This window comes from Castor canadensis, chromosome 1 (genome assembly GCF_047511655.1).
Source record: "Castor canadensis chromosome 1, mCasCan1.hap1v2, whole genome shotgun sequence".
Taxonomy (NCBI): domain Eukaryota; kingdom Metazoa; phylum Chordata; class Mammalia; order Rodentia; family Castoridae; genus Castor; species Castor canadensis.
This window is the reverse complement of record NC_133386.1, coordinates 130,041,640-130,063,433: the sequence shown is the minus strand read 5'-3', so window position 1 is coordinate 130,063,433 and position 21,794 is coordinate 130,041,640. Positions and strand designations below refer to the sequence as shown.

The 21,794-nt window shown below is 36.4% G+C and overlaps 1 protein-coding gene across 13 annotated transcripts in view; it reads right to left on the bottom strand.

Moving 5' to 3' along the window:
• Window positions 1-21,794, bottom strand: part of Nars2 (asparaginyl-tRNA synthetase 2, mitochondrial) — a 126,629-nt gene that overhangs the window by 80,720 nt on the left and 24,115 nt on the right. For 2 of the 13 annotated variants that reach the window (XM_074082144.1, XM_074082148.1), the window contains exon 1: window positions 3,206-3,311. The exons of the other annotated variants lie outside the window; for them this stretch is intronic. In XM_074082144.1, the coding sequence (XP_073938245.1) occupies window positions 3,206-3,208 (3 nt within the window). In that variant the 5' untranslated portion in view covers window positions 3,209-3,311. Of the gene's footprint in view, window positions 1-3,205; window positions 3,312-21,794 lie in introns of those variants that run through there. 13 annotated transcript variants of the gene reach the window in all.

Here is a 21,794-nt window from a genome sequence, read left to right as displayed (position 1 = left end):
AATGCTTTTTTTTTAAAGTGTATTATTCCAAAGTATGGAATTCTGATCATACAAAACAAAACAGAGACTAAATCTGTCACACGGTCCCCAGTGATTTTCAGTTTGGTAGTTTTATGTTCCTTATCAAGCTGTCTCAAATGCAGTTGCTATCATTGCTAAAGAAATTGCCCTGGTGTGCTGTTAAAATGGATTTCATATATAAAAATTAAAGCCAAGAGAAACAGGCCCAATAAACTGTATTCTGTTTTGCTGGTTGTTAGTTTCAGGATTTTCCTATTACAAATGTGTATCTTGGTATACACTCAAGTTCTAGAATGAAAAAAAAGTCTTTCTTAAAATAAAGGTCCATTTATATTCCAGAACACCCACAAACCAGAACACCCATAATAAGCCCTGAGAAAGGCTTCATTCTGGCAACTATTTGATCAGCAGGAAAGGAAGTTGTTAGCACAGACTGTAAACAGTCTGCTTTCCTACTGAGCAGTCTGAGAGAGAGAGAGAGAGAGAGACAGAGAGAGAGAGAGAGAGAGAGAGAGAGAGAGAGAGAGGGAAAGAGAGAGAGAGAGAGAGAGACAGAAAAAGAAAAGAAGAAAAGGGCCTGAAAGCTGGGCAAAAAGCAAAAGGTGAGCAAACAATGCTGCCTGATTCTCCCTCTCCTCACAGAGAAACACAAGGTAAAACTGAGGGGGGAAAAAAAGCAAATTTATTCCCAATGTGAAGGAGTCAGGGAACTGTGCCAAGTATTCTCTTAAATATCACTCAAAAGTATTAATTTTGGCTTATTAGTTATAAAGATGAATATGATATGGTCCTATTCTTCAATCCTTTCCTTGATAAGGAAAACATACTCTCCAGGGTTAAGTCTCCAAATCACCTAGTCCCCCCCCGCCCCCCCGCAAAGAATGTGGCCACCACTAAGCATTAAATATGTGTTCAATAAATCCTTTAAATCAAACTGCACTAAGCTTCTGAATCCTTCTATCAAATTTCTATGAAAGCTAGTCCTTGATCTTCCACATCTTCTTCAAATACAGAAATGTAATCTCAATCAACAATCACTAAAAGAACATACTTCTTGCAGTTGCTACATGAACTGAAAGGAAAGTGAGGCACTGAAACTTGGAATAGACTGGCTTGGTTGTCTTTAGCCTCTGTCTGTGGTGCTGTTGAATAAACCATTATAAGGAATACTGATGTAACTTTTACTATTTGGATGGCATCCAAGAAGATCTACATAATTTTTTGGGATCAAAGTATCTTCTGGCTGGGTGCCAGTGGCTCACACCTGTAATCCTAGCTACTCAAGAGGCAGAGATGAGGAGGATTGTGGTCTGAAGCCAGATCAGGCAAATAGTCCATGAGACCCTATCTTGAAAAAAACCCCTTCACAAAAAAAAGGGCTGGTGGAATGGCTAAAGGTGTAGGTCCTGAGTTCAAGCCCCAATACTGGGGGAAAAAAAAAAAAGTACCTTCTGAAGTCAACATTGCCATGGAGTATTTCCTCAAAAATATAAATGTCCAAATTCTAACAAAACCCTTTTCTCCCAATTAACGGGCACTGTTCCTATAAGATCAAAAGGCTTGTGCTTATGAAGATGACATTTACTTTTCATTTATGACTACTTAATTGAATTCTAGCAACATGAAAATTCAAGTTTTAAAAAAGTAAAATATACTTTTCTACTTTAATTAGCAATGGAAATAACTATTCATAGAAAAAAACTCTCTCCATATTAAAAGTTCTAAGATTTCAAGCAAAGATTAATGAGCCAACCTAACTATTAGGAAAAAGCAGGTCAGGAATGAAAATAATGAAAACAAAAAAGGTACTGATATGTATAAACTACTTTCTAAGTATATTCAGAATCCAACCAAATTGTAAGATCTACCACCTCAACTATGCTCTAAACTACTATCTGTCCACCAAAATGATAGCATTAGACTTTTAACTGGTTTCTCTTCTTCTATACCTGGTTACTTACTCCCTGAAATCATTCTCCATAAAGAAGCAAGGATGCTTTCATTAGGGATTTATGTTACTCTTCTGCTCATGCTATGGCTTGAATAGGGTTTGAGTGTACCCCACTGAGATGTATTAAGAGGACAGAAACTTAATCCCACTATGGTGTCAGTGGTGGGGTCTTTGGGAGGTGATTAGGATTTAAGTTGTTAGGGTAGAACCCTCATGACAGAATGTTAGTGGCTTTATAAGTAGAGACCAGCAGACACATACACATGTGTCTTCTTTGGTGCTGCCTTGGGACTGGTAGCAAAAGGGCCAAAAAAGCACAAAAGAATATATCCCTTCAACACTGACCTTTAGAACCATGAGTGAAAAGTAATCTCTCTTCTTTATAATTGTTCCAGCCTGTGGTACTGTGAACTAACAGCAGAAAATAAACTAATAACTTTCCAAAGATTTTGGATGCCACTCAAGAGTTAAAGGTCTTAGAGTGGACTATGAAGTTTTTATCTGAGGTTCCTAGTTTCTGGCTGTCATAACTGGGGAAAGCTACTAGAACTTAGTGGATTCTACCTTAGTTTCAAATATCTCATGGAACATTCATGTTAGTGACTAGTAAGCTTTGAATATAATATGAACTTTCTAGAATGCATTCTCCATGTAAATCAAGGGAAAGCTACACAGATTTGGTATAGAACTCTATCAATAATTACTTGCTACTTCAGAATGTCTCATCACCAATAGCAAACTGTTCATCTTATCTGAGTTACAAATATATCACTCCCATAGTAAGTCCTAATTTACATCTGTCAAAGTGAGCAACTCTCAACATAATTTTACATAAAGGCTATTTATATTCTTCTAGGTCACAGCATTTAGATAACGAAATACACTAGTTGCATTTACTTTATTACTTTATTTTCTCTCTATATTAAGTTGGAAACATTGCCTTTTTTTTATTTTTATTTTTATGGTGTGGTGGATCATAAGATACTTTAAGTGTATTTTTCCTTTTCATATTTTTCCTCCAAGTACTCAAAGAGCTTAAATAATTTGTTCTTGGTGAGATTATTTCCCCCCTTTATCTATAAAACAACTTACTTAAATTCTTTAACCTACACATTACTTTTAGATTAGAGTATTTAATAAGGACTGTTTTAATGCAAATCTGTAACATTTGAATAATGAAATAATAGAAGTGAAATAAGAATCTTTCATAAAATGATTATCCTATTCCCTTACCATTAGGTTGTTATGGGAATGGCACACACAGAATCAGCTTAGACTCGTGGAACAACAGTCAGAATTCCTGATTTCTCATCACTCAGTAGCTATGTGGTTGGGAAAGCTGTTAAGGCAGGATGGACAAGATGGGCTGTAATTCTAGGAAACATTGTCTTTTAAAAGTAATTATATAAAAAGTTTATATAATCTATACTTCACTTGGGAAGACAGAAGTTATTGTGATATACTTGTTATTTTAAAAAAGTGTTGCATTGCATAAAGTTGAACATTACCACCATATACAATTTGCACCTACTCCCAACCCACTATAAAGTCATGTGTTGCTTCATGATATGGACAAGTTCAGAGAAGTATGCCACCAGACAATTTCATCATTGCAAGAACATCATACAGTATACTTATACAAACCTAGATTACATAGGTTCATCAGTTGAAGTGGCTTCTTTTAGTTTGTTTTTGAGATGGAAGTCTTGTGGATCTGGAACCCTTGGGCTCAAGCAATACTCCCATGAATCTGGGACTACAAACATATGCCATCATGGCCAGGCCTGAGTTGGCCTTTTTTTTTTTTTAATTTTAATTGTTTTATTATTCGTACGTGCATACAATGCTTGGGTCATTTCTCCCTCCTGCCCCCACCCCCTGCCCCCCACCCACTCAATACCTGGCAGAAACTATTTTGCCCTTATCTCTAATTTTGTTGAAGAGAGAGTATAAGCAATAATAGGAAGGAACAGGGTTTTTGCTAGTTGAGATAAGGATAGCTATACAGGGAGTTGACTCACATTAATTTCCTGTGCATGTGTGTTACCTTCTAGGTTAATACTTTTTGATCTAACCTTTTCTCTAGTTCCTGGTCCCCTTCTCCTATTGGACTCAGTTGCTTTTAAGGTATCTGCTTTAGTTTCTCTGCGTTGAGGGCAACAAATGTTAGCTAATTTTTTAGGTATCTAACCTATCCTCATATCTCCCTTGTGTGCACTCACTTTTATCTTGTGATCAAAGTTCAATCCCCTTGTTGTGTTTGCCCTTGATCTAATGTCCGTATATGAGGGAGAACATACGATTTTTGGTCTTTTGGGCCAGGCTAACCTCACTCAGAATGATGTTCTCCAATTCCATCCACTTACCAGCGAATGATAACATTTCATTCTTCTTCATGACTGCATAAAATTCCATTGTGTATAGATACCACATTTTCTTGATCCATTCGTCAGTAGTGGGGCATGTTGGCTGTTTCCATAACTTGGCTATTGTGAATAGTGCTGCAATAAACATGGGTGTGCAGGTGCCTCTGAATTAACCTGTGTCACAGTCTTTTGGGTACATCCCCAAGAGTGGTATTGCTGGATCAAATGGTAGATCAATGTTTAGCCTTTTAAGTAGCCTCCAAATTTTTTTCCAGAGTGGTTGTACTAGTTTACATTCCCACCAACAATGTAAGAGGGTGCCTTTTTCCCCGCATTTCGCCAATACCTGTTGGTGGTGGTGTTGCTAATGATGGCTATTCTAACAGGGGTGACGTGGAATCTTAGTGTGGTTTTAATTTGCATTTCCTTTTATCGCTAGAGATGGTGAGCATTTTTTCATGTGTTTTTTGGCCATTTGAATTTCTTCTTTTGAGAAAGTTCTGTTTAGTTCACTTGCCCATTTCTTTATTGGTTCATTAGTTTTGAGAGAATTTAGTTTTTTAAGTTCCCTATATATTCTGGTTATCAGTCCTTTGTCTGATGTGTAGCTGGCAAATTATTTTCTCCCACTCTGTGGGTGTTCTCTTCAGTTTAGAGACCATTTCTTTTGATGAACAGAAGCTTTTTAGTTTTATGAAGTCCCATTTATCTATACTATCTCTTAGTTGCTGTGCTGCTGGGGTTCCATTGAGAAAGGTCTTACCTATACCTACTAACTCCAGAGTATTTCCTACTCTTTCCTATATCAACTTTAGAGTTTGTGGTCTGATATTAAGATCCTTGATCCATTTTTTTTTCATTTTTCTTTTATTATTCATATGTGCATACAAGGTTTGGTTCATTTCTCCCCCCTGCCCCCACCCCCTCCCTTACCACCCACTCCGCCCCCTCCCTCTCCCCCCTACCCCCTCAATACCCAGCAGAAACTATTTTGCCCTTATCTCTAATTTTGTTGAAGAGAGAGTATAAGCAATAATAGGAAGGAACAAGGGTTTTTTCTGGTTGAGATAAGGATAGCTATACAGGGCATTGACTCACATTGATTTCCTGTGCGCGGGCGTTACCTTCTAGGTTAATTCTTTTTGATCTAACCTTTTCTCTAGTACCTGTTCCCCTTTTCCTATTGGCCTCAGTTGCTTTAAGGTATCTGCTTTAGTTTCTCTGCGTTAAGGGCAACAAATGCTAGCTAGTTTTTTAGGTATCTAACCTATCCTCATATCTCCCTTGTGTGCACTCACTTTTATCTTGTGATCAAAGTTCAATCCCCTTGTTGTGTTTGCCCTTGATCTAATGTCCACATATGAGGGAGAACATACGATTTTTGGTCTTTTGGGCCAGGCTAACCTCACTCAGAATGATGTTCTCCAATTCCATCCATTTACCAGCGAATGATAACATTTCGTTCTTCTTCATGGCTGCATAAAATTCCATTGTGTATAGATACCACATTTTCTTAATCCATTCGTCAGTGCTGGGGCATCTTGGCTGTTTCCATAACTTGGCCATTGTGAATAGTGCCGCAATAAACATGGGTGTACTAGTCTACATTTCCACCAATAGTGTAAGAGAGTTCCTTTTTTCCCGCATCCTCACCAACACCTGTTGTTGGTGGTGTTGCTGATGATGGCTATTCTAACAGGGGTGAGGTGGAATCTTAGCGTGGTTTTAATTTGCATTTCCTTTATTGCTAGAGACGGTGAGCATTTTTTCATGTGTTTTCTGGCCATTTGAATTTCTTCTTTTGAGAAAGTTCTGTTTAGTTCACTTGCCCATTTCTTTATTGGTTCATTAGTTTTGGGAGAATTTAGTTTTTTAAGTTCCCTGTATATTCTGGTTATCAGTCCTTTGTCTGATGTATAGTTGGCAAATATTTTCTCCCACTCTGTGGGTGTTCTTTTCAGTTTAGAGACCATTTCTTTTGATGAACAGAAGCTTTTTAGTTTTATGAGGTCCCATTTATCTATGCTACCTCTTAGTTGCTGTGCTGCTGGGGTTTCATTGAGAAAGTTCTTACCTATACCTACTAACTCCAGAGTATTTCCTACTCTTTCTTGTATCAACTTAAGAGTTTGGGGTCTGATATTAAGATCCTTGATCCATTTTGAGTTAATCTCGGTATAGGGTGATATACATGGATCTACTTTCAGTTTTTTGCAGACTGCTAACCAGTTTTTCCCAGCAGTTTTTGTTGAAGAGGCTGCTATTTCTCCATCGTATATTTTTAGCTCCTTTGTCAAAGATAAGTTGCTTATAGTTGTGTGGCTTCATATCTGGATCCTCTATTCTGTTCCACTGGTCTTCATGTCTGTTTTTGTGCCAGTACCATGCTGTTTTTATTATTATTGCTTTGTAATATAGTTTGAAGTCAGGTATTGTGATACCTCCTGCATTGTTCTTTTGACTGAGTATTGCCTTGGCTATTCGTGGCCTCTTGTGTTTCCATATAAATTTCATGGTAGATTTTTCAATCTCTTTAATGAATGTCATTGGAATTTTGATGGGAATTGCATTAAACATGTAGATTACTTCTGGGAATATAGACATTTTTACTATGTTGACTCTACCAATCCATGAGCATGGGAGATCTCTCCACTTTCTATAGTCTTCCTCAATCTCTTTCTTCAGAAGTTTACAGTTTTCCTTGTAGAGGTCGTTCACATCCTTTGTTAGGGTTACACCTAGGTATTTAATTTTTTTTGAGGCTATTGTAACTGGAATTGTTTTCATATTCTTTTTCAGTTTGTTCGTTATTAGTGTATAGCTGAGTTGGCCTCTTGATACAATCAAGAGATGTGGTAAACATGAAGTGTATGAGGCTGCTGCTGGCAGAACATGGCATACTACTTTACAGAAATCTTGTTTCTTTGTAAGAAGGAATACACTTGGTTGGCCATGAAGGTGCTTGCACGTAATCACAGCTTCTCAGAAGGTGAAAATAGGAAGATTGTGATTCAAGGCCAGTTTGGGCATAAAGTTAGCAAGACCTTTTCTCAAAAACCAAGCCAGGAGTGGTGGTGCACACTAGTGATCCCAGTATTTCAGCAGAGGTCAGAGGATCATGATCCAAGGCCAGCACAGGCGAATCTGCAAGACTCTACCTGCAAGACTATCTGGCTGGGGGCATAGCTCAGGTGGTAGAGTGCTTGCCTAGCAAGTTCAAGACCCTGAGTTCAAACCCTAGTACCACCAAAGGGGAAAAAAAATAAAGAGGAGTCCACTCTAAAATAGTGACAAAATACAACAAACATCTAAACTAGTGACATGGCCATTTATAATCACTATCATGTTGTTATTATCAAGTATTACGTACTACACATAGTTGTCATACTCTACACTTTTATATCACTGGTGGTGCAGTGGGTCTGTTAATAACCGCATCACCATACAATTCCCATACATGCAAGGAATATGATGTCACTAGTTGACAAGAATTTTCCAACTCCAATACAATTTTATGGGAGTATCATCACATGCACGGTTTGTCGGTGTCCTAAACATCATTATGAGGCATATGACTAGACTTGTATTGCTTCAACTCACACTATTGTTCCTCTCCTTCACTGTGCTTAATCCACACTAGCCTTTGTGGTTGTTTCTTGAAAACCTCAGGCAGCTCTAGCCACAGAGCCTTTGTACTTGTTCCCATTCACTGGAACATCTTCCCCAGGTACAAACATTACTTATTTCCTCACATCATCTTTTTGTTTCAAAATTTTCTCAGTTAAGGCTTTCCTTGACAAACCATTTAAATTAGAATCTCCTCACTCTTCAATTTATTTTTCCCAATTTACTTTTCTCCACAGTACTAACTGGCACCTGTTCTGATTACTTCTAAGAAACAAATTATCCTAGAACACAGTGGAATTAAAAAATAGTATCTTTCACAATTCTGTAGGTTGCCTGGGTTCGGCTGGGTGGTCACTGCATTGCATCTCTCATGTGGTTGGTCAAGTGGCTCCTGAGACTGAATTCATCTAGAGGCTAGATATCCTCTGAGCTAGATAGCAAGGTGACTTGTCCAACCATTAAGTCTAGTGCCTTAGCTGGGATGACTCAAACAGTTGGCAGCTAGCCAAGCATGTGTGTGTCTACACAGGCTTCTCACATGACTAGTTTGAACTAGCTCAAAGTGTGGCAGTCTCATGGTAGTCAGATTCTCATACATATGCTGACTTTCCCAGAGTTCATGTTCCTAAAGACCAAAGGCAGAAGCTATGAGGTTTATGACCTAGTCAAGGAAACAGCATTTCTACCATGCTCTATTGGTAGAAAACACCAGTTCAAATTGGGAAGCATAGTGCACTAGGGAGCTCCCCGCCCCCATTTTCTTATATTTATTCAAGCTGCTTTTCAACCTACTTCCAAGAGAACCGGAGGCAACAATCACTATAGTATACATATCCACTGAGGACAGACCTAATACCAGAAGAGTTAGGTTTCTTTTTTTTTCTTTTTCATTTTTATTAGTATATATTAGCTATACAGGAGAGATTCACTGTGACATTTCTGAATAGGCTTACATTGTACATTGGTTAGGTTAATCCCCACCATCTCTCCCCCTCACTCCCCCTTCCAACCTCACCTAAAACAACTGCAAAAGGTTTCAGTGCTCTATTTCATATATGTAGACAAAGCACTATATGCATCTTCCTTCATCTCCTCCATTTACCTTCCCCCCTCCAACATGTATCCCACCCCCAGGATCTATTTTATAGTTCTGTCCTTCATTTTTAATTTCAAAGTCAGTATCTGAAAGGGCTTCTTGATGTATCTCAGCCATGAATGTGTACTTTGGTCAGTTCAACACACTCTATTACTCCTTCTTACCCTTTCCTTCCTACCCTCATTATTCAACAGCTTTCAGTATGTCATCTATCTTCACAGATGCAATATATTTAAATATTGTTGACTATCATTCTCTTTTCCTTTCCCTACTAGACAGCTAGCTATCTTTAGAGAAAGTGCAGACAATATCTATCTACCATATTCTATATTTTATTTATTGACTCCTTTCTACAAGGATGTACATTCCACAAGGAAGAAGACTCAAATGTACTTTGTTTACTATTATATCTCTCTAATGTATGTGATACACTTAGTAATAAATAATAAAATAATAATATAGTAAATAATAAATGATAAAAATGAATTATTGCATTAGGTAAGTGATATGCATCAATACTTCATTGCATTTCTTTGCTTCTCACCACTAGCCAAACTCCTACCAATTTAACTTTTTTGGGTAATTTTGGAAATAGAAAATGAAGTTGAGGAAAAAAACAAAGTTGGGTCACTTTTTCACCTTGTTTTGTTCCGTGGACATCTCTGATCATTCTAGAAACTAGTTTCTCCTTGTGAAAAACAAAATCTCTCTCAGAGTACGTTATAAAAAGTGAATCATGATTTGACATTTAACCATCCTGTATAGCTGTGCACGTAAGAGGGAAAATCCAATTAAATGTTTAATTATTCTGCTTACAATTTTTGTGTTAGCTTTATCTTCTTGATAAAGAAAGATTATACATTCCTTGAGCTCATTTTAATTAAAAATTTTAATGTAAATTCACTACAGAGCCCAACACTACCTTGTACAAAGCAGTATGTAACAGAAAAAAAAATTAACTAGCTAATCAATTTTCCTATTAGATGCAAAGCAGCTATGGTCATGGGAAGAAAAAGATGCTAGTCACAGTCACCTAGCCATTCAATATTTATTTCTGTATTTTCTATATATTCAATATTTATTTCAAAATTAAATATTTCTATATTAACTGTAATATAGGCAAGAGTTTCTTCAGGGGCATTAGCTTTAAATATTAACTATCTATTAGGAAAATCTAGTAAGATTCTAAAATTTCCCATGCCCAGGCTATACTCCAGACCAATTAGATCCAAATTTCTATGGGTAATACTGAGGTATCAATAGTTACTGAGAGTCACTATCTTAAACCCTTTCTTTCCTTTATCCCTGTAAGTAGTCTTCTAAACTAGTAAGGAAGAAAGATGATGTAAGAAAAAAGTTTAATTTATTCAAAAGAATGAAAACAGGAAAGGTATTTTTTAATAAGAAAAAATGGACAAAAGGCACAAAATAAAACGGTAAAAACAATCCAAGTAAGTTTTTTTCTCCAAGATAGCAGACTGCTGACAAGCACCAGTTTCCTGTACCTCCATGAATCAGAAATAAAATCTCAGGTATGTGACTGCAAGGAGAGGTAGGCAAGTTAGTAAGCTAATAGAGGACACCAGTATATAGACAAATAACAGCTACAGAAAATAAGGAACTACAAAACTCTAAACTCTAAAAGCACAGATCTGCTCCACCCAACCACCTCCAAGCTCAGGTTTTTTTGTTTGTTTTTTAAACTGTTCTGGTTTGATTTGCTTCCAGCAGGAGTCACCTGTGTAGGCTACCCTATGAACAAAACAATTGCATGGAGGGCTAAGAGTAGGATGACAAGCCTTGCCCAGGCTACCAGAGAGAAGCCAACCAGCATCTATGCCCCACCACCTGGGGCAAAAAGGCCATCACCAAAACAAACCAGTGTATGAACCATTTTCAATCCTAAGGGCCACCACACAGCCAGTCCAGCTTCAGACACAAATACAGCTGGCCCCCAAGAAAGCTTTTGGCTAAGCAGGCTACTTAACAGCTCCCACATGTGGCCCTGGATTGGCAGGGGGCAGGGGAGGAGGGTGGGTAGGGAAGAGGTGCCTATCTATCCAAAAGAAGGGTGCGGGGTGATAGGGCTGGCTGACTACAGCTTAGCACCCAGCTCTCTATCCCAAGACAAGAAAGGGCATAGAAATGAGCTGGCCAGCTGACTACAATCCTTAACCCACTGCCCAACCCAGATGTGTATGAACAAATACAAGTGACAGGAGCTACATGCCCCTTATTCTCCAAAGGAAACATTAAAATGGAGGTCTAGGCGGAAAAGGGGGAAAAAATTCACCACAGACAAGCCAGAACAGCCAGTGGACTCTGTGAGCAGGGAAAAATACAGGCTTTGAGAGCAGCAGAGTGCTTTCTGATCCACTCTCAGTGCGTGGGAACCGCACTGCTCACCCCCAACTGCTGCCTCACATGCCTGGAACCTCCTCAATTAGCACCAGCAGAGCAGCCCAACCCCTGGGAATTGTTACTACTTCACAGGACCTGCCCCACCTCACCAGAGCAGCTGCCCCTGATCCAGAGCCTTCCTCCTAAGGCTGCAGCTGGTCAATCCAGGGCCCTAAGAGGATACACGAGTAAACACAAGAACTGCAGATAGAAAGCCAAGGACCAGAGATTAGAGGAGAGAAACCATTGTGCTGATAGGGCCCAGCAGACACATACATACTTCTAAACGAGGAAGAAGTAATGCACTTTGTAAAGATTTTTCATTTACCTCTTTCATAGTCATTTCTTTCTCTTTACTTTTTCTATCTCGTTTAAAAACTATTATACTGGTGGTTTACTCTATCTCTTTTGATTCTTCATCTTTTGATTATTCTTAATCTTTCTATCCCTTTGTAATCCCTGATGATAGCACCCTTCACAATAATTGAACCATATTCCTACAAACTAGTATTTTGTTTACCTACAGCCCTCACATTTCACTCCTCTTCTCCCCACTTTCCTGTTTTCTTATTTGTTTCCTCATTTACTTATTTCCACTACCTAAGTTTAACTTATTTTTCTAACCCCCTACTGTCCCATCTAAGAATACTAGTCCCCTTCATAAATAATGTGGCTGGTTGTATCGATAATGTTGCCAATGGTACTTTTCTTTAGGTAAATGTATGGTTTGGCACTGAATTGGTGAATTTGTTATTGCTGAGTTATATCCCCAGAACAGTGATGAGAAACAATACATCAACGCTACCACTAACAGGTTGTTGCCAGAACAAAGACTAATTCAAGAGAAAAAGACTTTAGGTGACTAAAACCCCTAACCAAGGAATTGACTACAGAGGAACAACATGCAACACCTCAACAAAATTAATGAGAATACAAGTAAACAGCTAAATGAACTCAAAGAGGATACAAACAAACAACTAAATAAAATAAAGAAGGCAATGCAAGAACCAAAATAGGGATTCAGTAATGATAAATAAAGCCAAAAAAAAAACCAAACTGAAGCTCTGGAAATGAAAAACTCCTTAAGCTTAAATAAATTCAGTTGAGCTGGCAGAGTGGCGCAAGTGATAGAAAATCGTCTAGCAAATCCAAGAGTCTGAGTTCAACTTCCAGTACCACAAAAAAAAAAAAAAAAATTCAGTTGCAAGCCTCTCCAGCAGACTGAATCAAATAGAAGACAGAATATAAAGGCCTGAAGGCATACATACATGTAATAGAAAAATCAAAAGAAGATAAGAAAAAAAGAATGAAGAAATACAAACAAAATATGGAAGAACTCTGCTACTCCATTAAAAGAGAAAACCTATGAATCATGGACTTTGAAGAAGAGGTGCAAGCTGAAGGCATAGGAAACGTATTCAACAAAGTGATAGGAGAAAACTTTCCAAATCTTGAGAAAGAGATGCCCATACAGGAGGCCTTATGGACTCCAAACAGAAAAGACCAAAATAGAACTTCTCCACAGCATATTATAGTTAAAACATTAAGGACAGAGAACAAGAAAAGAATACTGGAAGCTACAAAGGAGAAGCCTCATGTCACCTATAAAAGTAAACCCATCAGAATAATGGGTAGATTTCTCAACAGAAACCTTACCTTAAAAGCAAGGAAGTCATGGAATGGGGGTATTTTAAGTGCTGAAAGAAAATAACTGCAAAACTAGATCACTGTACCTAGCAAAGGTATCAATCATAACTGAAAGAGAAATAAAAACCTAGCATGATAAACAAAAACTAAAGCAATTTGTGACCACTAAATCACACTGCAGAAGACACTCAAAGGAATCTCTCACTGAGAAGAAAAATGTCACCATAAAAATATGAGGAAAAAAATAAATCTCACCAGACAAGTAGATAAGCAAATGAAGAGTAGGAAAGAATCAAACACTAAAAAAAGCAACAAAATGGCAGAACTACTAAAAACCTTTCATTATCAACAGTCAATTTTAATGGCCACAATCTTCAATCAAAAGACACAGAATGGCAAGTTGGGTTAAAAAGCAAGGCCCAATCATTTGTTGCCTACAAGAAACCTCATCAACAAAACCAAACACTGGATAGGATGAAAGGATGGAAAAAGTTTTTCTAAGCAAACAGATTCCCAAAGCATGCAGGAATAGCTATACTCATATCTGATAAAGTAGAAATCACACCAAAGTTAGTCATAAGAGACAAAGAAGGTCACTTCATATTAGTAGAGGAAACAAACCATATATAAAGAAGAAATAACAATTGTCAACATATATGAACCAAATGTCAGTGCACTCAATTTCATTAAACAAATACTACTGGACGTAAAAGCACAGACTCCAACACAATGATACCAGGAGACTTCAGTACTTCACTATCATCAATGGATAGGCCATTCAGACAAAAATCAATAAAGAAACCTCAGAATTAAATGACACACTAGAACAAATGGATTTAACAGACATCTACAGAGTACTTCACCAACAGCTGCACAATACACATTCTCTTCAGCAACCCATGAAACTTTCTCCAAAATAGATCATATTTTAGGGCACAAAATCTTAGCAAATATAAGAAACTCAAAATAACTCCCTATATTCTAACAGATCAAAATAGAATAAACCCAGAAGTCAACCACAAAAGAAACTGCAGAAAATATTCAAACATACAGAGAATGAACAACACATCATTGGATGACTGATGGGTCATTGAAGAAGTAAGGGGGGAAATCCAAAAGTTATTAGAATCTAATGAAATAAAAATATAACCTATTAGAACCTACAGGATATAGAAAAGGCAATGAGGAGAGTTCATAGCTATGAGTGCCAGGGCGGTGGGGGGGGGAGAGGGGGAGAGGGGGAGAGACAGAGAGAGAGAGAGATCTTCAATAAATAGCCTAAGATGCTCTTAGAAAAACAAGAACAAGTCAAACCCCAAATTAGCAGATGGAAAGAAATAATAAAGAATAAAGATCAGGGTAAAAATTAATGAAATAGAGACCAAAAAAACCCCAGCTAAACAACAACAAAAACTGTACAAAGAATCAATGAAACAAAAAGCTGGTTCTTCAAAAAATATAAATAAGATTGATAAACCTCTAGCCATTTGACTAGGAAGAGGGAAAAGATGCAAATTAATAAAATTAGATGACAAAGAGGTATCACAACAAATACCATGAAATCCAGAGGACAGAAAATTTAAAATGGATAAATTTCTAGATACATTTGACCTAGCAAAATTGAACCAAGATGTTACAACTACTTAAATAGATCTTATAAAAAGAATTGAGATCAGAGCAGTAATAGTTTCCCAACAAAGAAAAGTCCAGGACCCAATGGATTCACTCCTAAATTCTACTGGGCCTTTAAAGAACTAACAATACTCTTCAAGCTTTTCCATGAAATAGAACAGGAAGGAACAATACCAAACTCATCCTGTAAAGATAGTATTACTCTTAAACAAAAACTGGACAAGGACACAACAAAAAAAGTAAATTATAGACCAATTTCTGTGATAAACATAGATGCAAAAACTGCCAATAAAATACTTGCAAACTGAATCCAGCAACACATCAAAAAGATCATAAATCACAATCAAGTTGGTTTCTTCCCAAGGATGCAAGGATGGCTCAATACATATAAACAAATAAATATAATAAGCATATAAACAGAATCAAGAACAAAAAATCACATCATCTCAACTGATGCAGAAAAGGCCTTTGACAAAATTTGACGTTCTTTTATGATAAAAGATCTGAAGAAATTAGAATAAAAGGAAAGTACCTTAACATAATAAAGGTTATATTTGACAAAGCTATGATCAATATCATGCTAAAGGAAGAAAAACTGAAATTATTTCCTCTAAAGTCAGAAACACAACAAAGGTATGCATTCTCCCCATTTTATTCAATATAATACTGGAATTCCTACCCATAGCAATGAGACAGCGAAAGAAATAAAAGGCATTCAAATTGTGAAGGAATGGAATAAGTCAAATAATTCTTATTTGTGGATATGATCCAATATTAAAAAATTCCACCAAAAATTACTTTATCTGATATACACTTTTGAAATAGAGCAGGATATAAAATCAACATATAACAAATAGTAGCTTTTCTAAATAACAACAACAAAGAGGCTGAGAAAGAAATCAAGGAAACAATTCCATGCACAATAACTTCAAAAACAAACAAACAAAAAAGCCTTGGTATAAACCTAACCAAGGCGGTGAAGGACCTCTAGAATGAAAACTGCAAAACCTTGAAGAAATTGAAAACACCAGAAGATGGAAAGACTTCCCATATTCGTGAATTGGCAAAATGGCTATACTACTAAAAACAGTCTATAGATTCAATGCAGTGCCCTCAACATTCCAACATCATTCTTCACATATAGAAAAATCAATCCTAAAATTCATATGGAAGCATAAAGACCCCAAATAGCAAAAGCAATCCCAAGCAAACAGAGCAATGCAGAAGGCTTCACAATACTAGAGCCACAGTAATAAAAACAGCATGGTATGAAACAAAAACAGACTTGAAGACCATGGACAGAAAAGAATACCCAGAAGACCCAGAAACAAAACCACACAGCTATAGTCATCTGATCCTTGACGAAGAAGCTAAAGACATACACTAGAGAAAAGACAGCCTCTTTAACAAATGATGCTGTGAAAACTGGTTATCAACCTACAGAAGACTGAAACTGGACCCCTATCTCTCATCCTGTAGAAAAATCAATTCCAAATAGATCAAAGATCTTAATGTATGATCTGGAACATTGAAACTACTACAGGAAAAATAAGGAAAACTCTGGAATATACAGGCATACATAATTATTTTCTGAAAAACATATCAATTATCCAGGGAACAAGAGTGAGAATTGACAAGTGGGATTCAAATTAAATGGGAATCAAATTAAAATGTTTCTACACATCAAAAGTAACAGGGCTGGTTCAAGTGGTAGAGCCTCTGCCTTGGAAACACGAAGCCCAGAGTTCAAACCCCAGGATAGCCCCCCCGAAACAAACAAAAAAACAGTAACAAGTAACACCAGAATCAAAATACAACACAAAAGGAAAAGAATTTTTGCCAGCTATTCAACAGATAAAGGATGAGTATTCAGAATATACAAAGAGCTCAAAAAATAAACAGCAAAAGAACAAATAATTGAATTAATAAATGAGCAAATAAACTGAACAGTTCTAAGAAGAAATGTGAATGGCTAATAAATATATAAAACGTTCAACATCCTTATGCATAAAGGAAATGCAAATCAAAACTACACTAGGATTCCATTTCACTCCAATCAGATTAGCTATCATCAAGGAAACAAAAACAACAAATGCTGGTGAGGATGTGGGGAAAAAAAGGAAGTTTTATACATTGTTGGTGGGAATCAGTATGGAAGTTCCGCAAAAAACGTAAATATAAACCTACCTTATGACTCTGCCACACCACTTTTGGATACACATCCAGGGGAGCACAAATCAATACACAAGAGACATATCAGTATACATATGTTTATTACAGCTCTGTTCACAATAAACTGGGAAACTGTGGAATCAGCTGAGGTGCCCAACAATACACACACACACACACACACACACACACACACACACACACAGGAATATTACTCAGCCATAAAGAAAAATGAAATCATGTCATTTGCAGGAAGATGGATGTAACTGGAGAGCATCATGTTAAGTGAAACAAACCAAGTTCAAAAGCCAAATATCACATGCTCTTGCTCATTTATGGTACTAGACCTATAATGTCCTGATAAATGTGACATGAATGTGAAAGGGGGCCATTCTGGGGCGGTATCAACGGGACTGGGTAAAGGAAAGGAAACTGAGGGTTAAGAGGATTGAAGCATGCTGTGTGCGTGCGCGTGCGCGTGTGCGTGTGCAGGTATAAAGACAGTATAATGAAAACCACCAATCACGGGAAAAGCTGGGAGGCAAGAGGGGTGGAACAGGAATACAATGGAGATGGTGAACTTATTTAAACTACACTGTACGCCTGTATGGAATTGTCATAAGTTGAAACCCTCTGATTTTATTCATGTTTGATAATACAAAAATATAGTAAAAGTATTAAAATCCAAATACACATGCAATCACAATAAACATAAACAGAGAAAAGAGTAAGTGAAATAAAAAGGAAAAGACTAAAAGTTTGGAGTTTTAAAAATATTTATGCTGTACATTGTTTAAATTATACCTACAGCATAAAACAAAGAAAATTTATAGAAAAAGTACAGATACATACTAATTAGAAACAAACTGGGGCTGAAGGTGTAGCTCACTGGTAGTATTTGCTTAGCATGTATGAGTCTCTGGGTTCTATTCCAGCACAGTGAAAAGTAAGCAAGATAAACTGGCCTGGTTATATTAATATCAGACAAGAAATCATAAGGCAAAGACAGTGCTAGGAAGGAAGAGGAGCATTATACAGTAATTAAGGACTGGCCTACTAATTCTAAAGTTGTATTTATCTAACAGCATCAAAAACACATAGAGCAAAAAGTATCAGAAAAAACTGAAAAATTTGTCAGTAGACTGTAACAGATCAGTAATTGACAATATTAAGAAAACTAAATAGCAAGCAGATTAGAAATTTAATCATACAATAACCTTTTTCTAATAGACATATACTAAACATTGTACCCAATAACTGAAAAGTGCATTTTTTCCAATGCATACAGAACATTCATAAGACCACAAGAGAATATTAAGTACTTAGACATAAATGTAACAAAGTCATTTAGGATCTTCCTAAAGATAATTATTGAACTCCATTGAAAAGCCACTAAAGAACACATAAATAGATGGAGTCCACATACTTGTCCATGTTCAGAAATAGGACAACTCAGTACCATAAAACACCAGTTTTCCCAAACTGATCTACTTAATGTTATTCTTTAAAGGCCAAACAGGGTTTTGGTGGCAGCTTGACAAGACGTTTCTTCATAAATTGATAAGGATTAAGAAGAGCCAAGAAACTCCTAACACAAGAAGGGAAGATTTGTCCTACCACACATGAAGACTTACCAAAGAGCAATAGCAATTAAGATAGTGAGATGCTGGTACAGGGATAGTCTAATAAACCAATGGAAAGTTGAGTTATGACAGAGCTGGCAATTCCAATCATGGGACAGAAGTAGACTATCTAGTAAATGGGACTGAAAAAATTAGTCATTGTTATGGGAAAAAAAACTTGGACTAACCCATCACATCCAAAAGTAAACTTCAGGCAGTTTGAAGATCTGTATGTTCAATGCAGAAACTATGAAACCTTTTGAAATAACATGAAAAGGTATTCTTAAACAAGATACAAAAGTATAAACCACAAAGGACAAGACTAAAACTTGACTACATTAAAACTTAGAACTCTCTTTGATAAATGATAATATAAAGGCATGCCACAAACTGAAAGAAGGTATCTGCAACAATATAATCAATAATAGATTAATATTATCCGGAACATAAAACCAAATCAATATGGAAAAACAACCCAACAGAAAATATAAAACAGGAAACAAGCAGCCAATATGCACAAGAAAAAGATACCTAATTGTAACAGCAGAGGAAAGCAAAATCCTAAGACTAAAAACAGCAAGTGTTGGTATGAGTGAGGAACAGTACACCCTACTGCTGGGAGTTTAATTTCATTCTTCTCGTCCTGTAAAAATTTAGATTTACCTATTATCTAGTACAGTAGATGCTATGAACACCCACTTCCTCTATTCAGTACATACATTGAAAAGCATACTGGAGTTATGCAGAAAGCCTGAAAAGTACTAGTGCTTCAGTCCCATTTCCAGAGATTCTGATTTAATTGGAACTAATTTTGAGAGGAGGAAAAAAAAATTATCAAAAGAGAAGAGTCTGATTCCATTTGTTTAAATTAAAAACTGAAAAACTAAACAATATTTAATTTACATTCACTTGATAAAACTTTTTGCAGTGAAAATTCACAATAATAAACACAAAATTTAGGATAGTGGGGAAAGAGAGACAAAGAAAGAGAGAGAATAGGAAAGGCATATAGCAGAGGGTCAAAGGTATTAATAATGTTTTTGTTCTTAAGTTGGTAGAGTGTATATGAGTGTGCCTTATACTATCTACACAGCTTATATTACTTGAAATCTATGTAACATTTAATAAAAATGAAGGAAAAAAAAAAAGCAGTGCCATACAGTACCTGCCATCTGTAAGCGATCTGCAAATGTTATCCTTTCTCCCCCCAGGAATATAAAAGTCTGTATGTAAAAAGTGGTCAAAAAGACATGGCAAGGATGCTTTATTTCAGTAAGGTACTCATTCTTCAGAGGTGTCTATTATCTAACTAAAACTATCTTCTTTAACTTCAGAACACCAGGCCCAACATTTTGATATCTACTCTCAAAATCCAACTTTTAGGAGTATGATATGTGCAAATTATCATCTACTATACTTTATAGTCAAATGGACTTGGTTTGAAATACAGCTTTGCCCCTTGGATATGGTTTTTGACAAGTTTTTTTTTTTTTGTCTGAACCCAGTTTCCTTATCTAAAAACACAAAGATAATTTGATCAAAATTTATGGAGCACCTGTCCATGTGCCACAAATCATACAACAAAGTACAAGGAAGACATGGTTTCTGCCCCCCATGCAGTCCTATTTCAAAGAGTTGCTGCGAAGAATAGAGTGTACACACACACACACACACACACACACACACACACACACACACACACACACGGACTTGAAACAGTGTCAAAATATACTTGGTAGTCAATAAATGTTAATTCTCTTTGCTCTTCTCCTTGATTATTTAAAGCTAGAAAAGTGGATTACTCCTTTTAGAAACTTTCTAGTGTAGTCTAACCCCACTGAGCATTTCATGTATGTATGTATGTGTATGTACGTATGTATACATCTATATCTATCTATCTATCTATCTCTCCTTTTTTTTTTTTTTTTTCGGTGCTGGGGACCGAACTCAGGGCCTTACACTTGCCAGGCAAGCGCTCTTCCACTGAGCTAAATCCCCAACCCCTATGTATCTCTCTATGTATCTCCCTCCACTGAAGTAACATGACAGTAAAGTAATATAAAAAATTAGCTAATTTAATAACGTACTATATAAATGTTAGATGTGGTTATAATCTATCCTCAGGTTGAAATGCTGGTATCAGAACCAAATTAAAAGTATTTTAAAATTAAGAACCCAAAGATAAGTCGACTTGGATTGCATAGTTTTTTAAATATCCATAATGATTTCACTTAAAATGTATCCTTGTGATGTCTGCAATTTACTCTTAATATGGCTAGCTTTCACGTTCATTGTTTTGGTGGCATTAATTATAATAGGGTTTTGGGTTTTTCATTTAAAAATATCTTATAAATTCATGTTGTTGAGAAGTAAAATGGAAATAACTTTGTAAGTCAAAGAGCACTAGTACAATACTTTTACAAAAAAATGAGATTTAACCAATATTTATAGGATGAAAAAATGGTGCAATTTTAGTCCAGTTGTGTGGCTGATGGGATTTAATCATTTTAAGAAAGCACTCCACTTTGCTGGACTCTGTATGCTGAAGAGAAGCAGCCCAAGCTGTATCAGTTTGCAATCTGAGGCTTTCTCTTTTTAATCAAGGTGTTAGATGCAAGATCCACACTTCACAGTGAAGGCAGCACAAAACAGGAGTAGAAGCACAACAACCTGGAATCCATTCTTTTCACAGTGCCCTTGAAAACAGACCTGCTTCTCTTTAATCTAATTTGGTACTTTCTTTCTTTCCTCTATTAGCTTTTTTAAATAAAAAAGAAATATATGAAAACTAGAAAAAAACTAAATTTGCCAACGCTCTGGCAAATGATTTGTTAAAAAAAAAAAAAGAGCAGCACACTTACATATTACTGGCAGATATAAAAATTGTTAAAACCTCTATCAAGAGCAATTTGTCAGCTGAAATACAAAATACATGTCTCTTCTACATGCAATACATGTAATTACTTTTGGAGTTTACAAGTATACTCGCGCATGCAAAGTGTCTAGTATACAGTAATATTCAATGCAGCATTACTAGTAATAATAAAAGAGGGGAAACAATAAAAATTTCATCAGTAAAAAAACAGGTTCAATATACTAAAACACATGCAATGATACACTGGAACCATAGGCACTCAATAAAAGAATGAAGCAGATTCTTGGAAGGAGCAATAAGAAGTACTGATAAATGCAAATCACAGGTATAGAATGTTATAAATAGTAAGCTACCAATCATGTAGGAAATAAATATATGAAAAGCACAG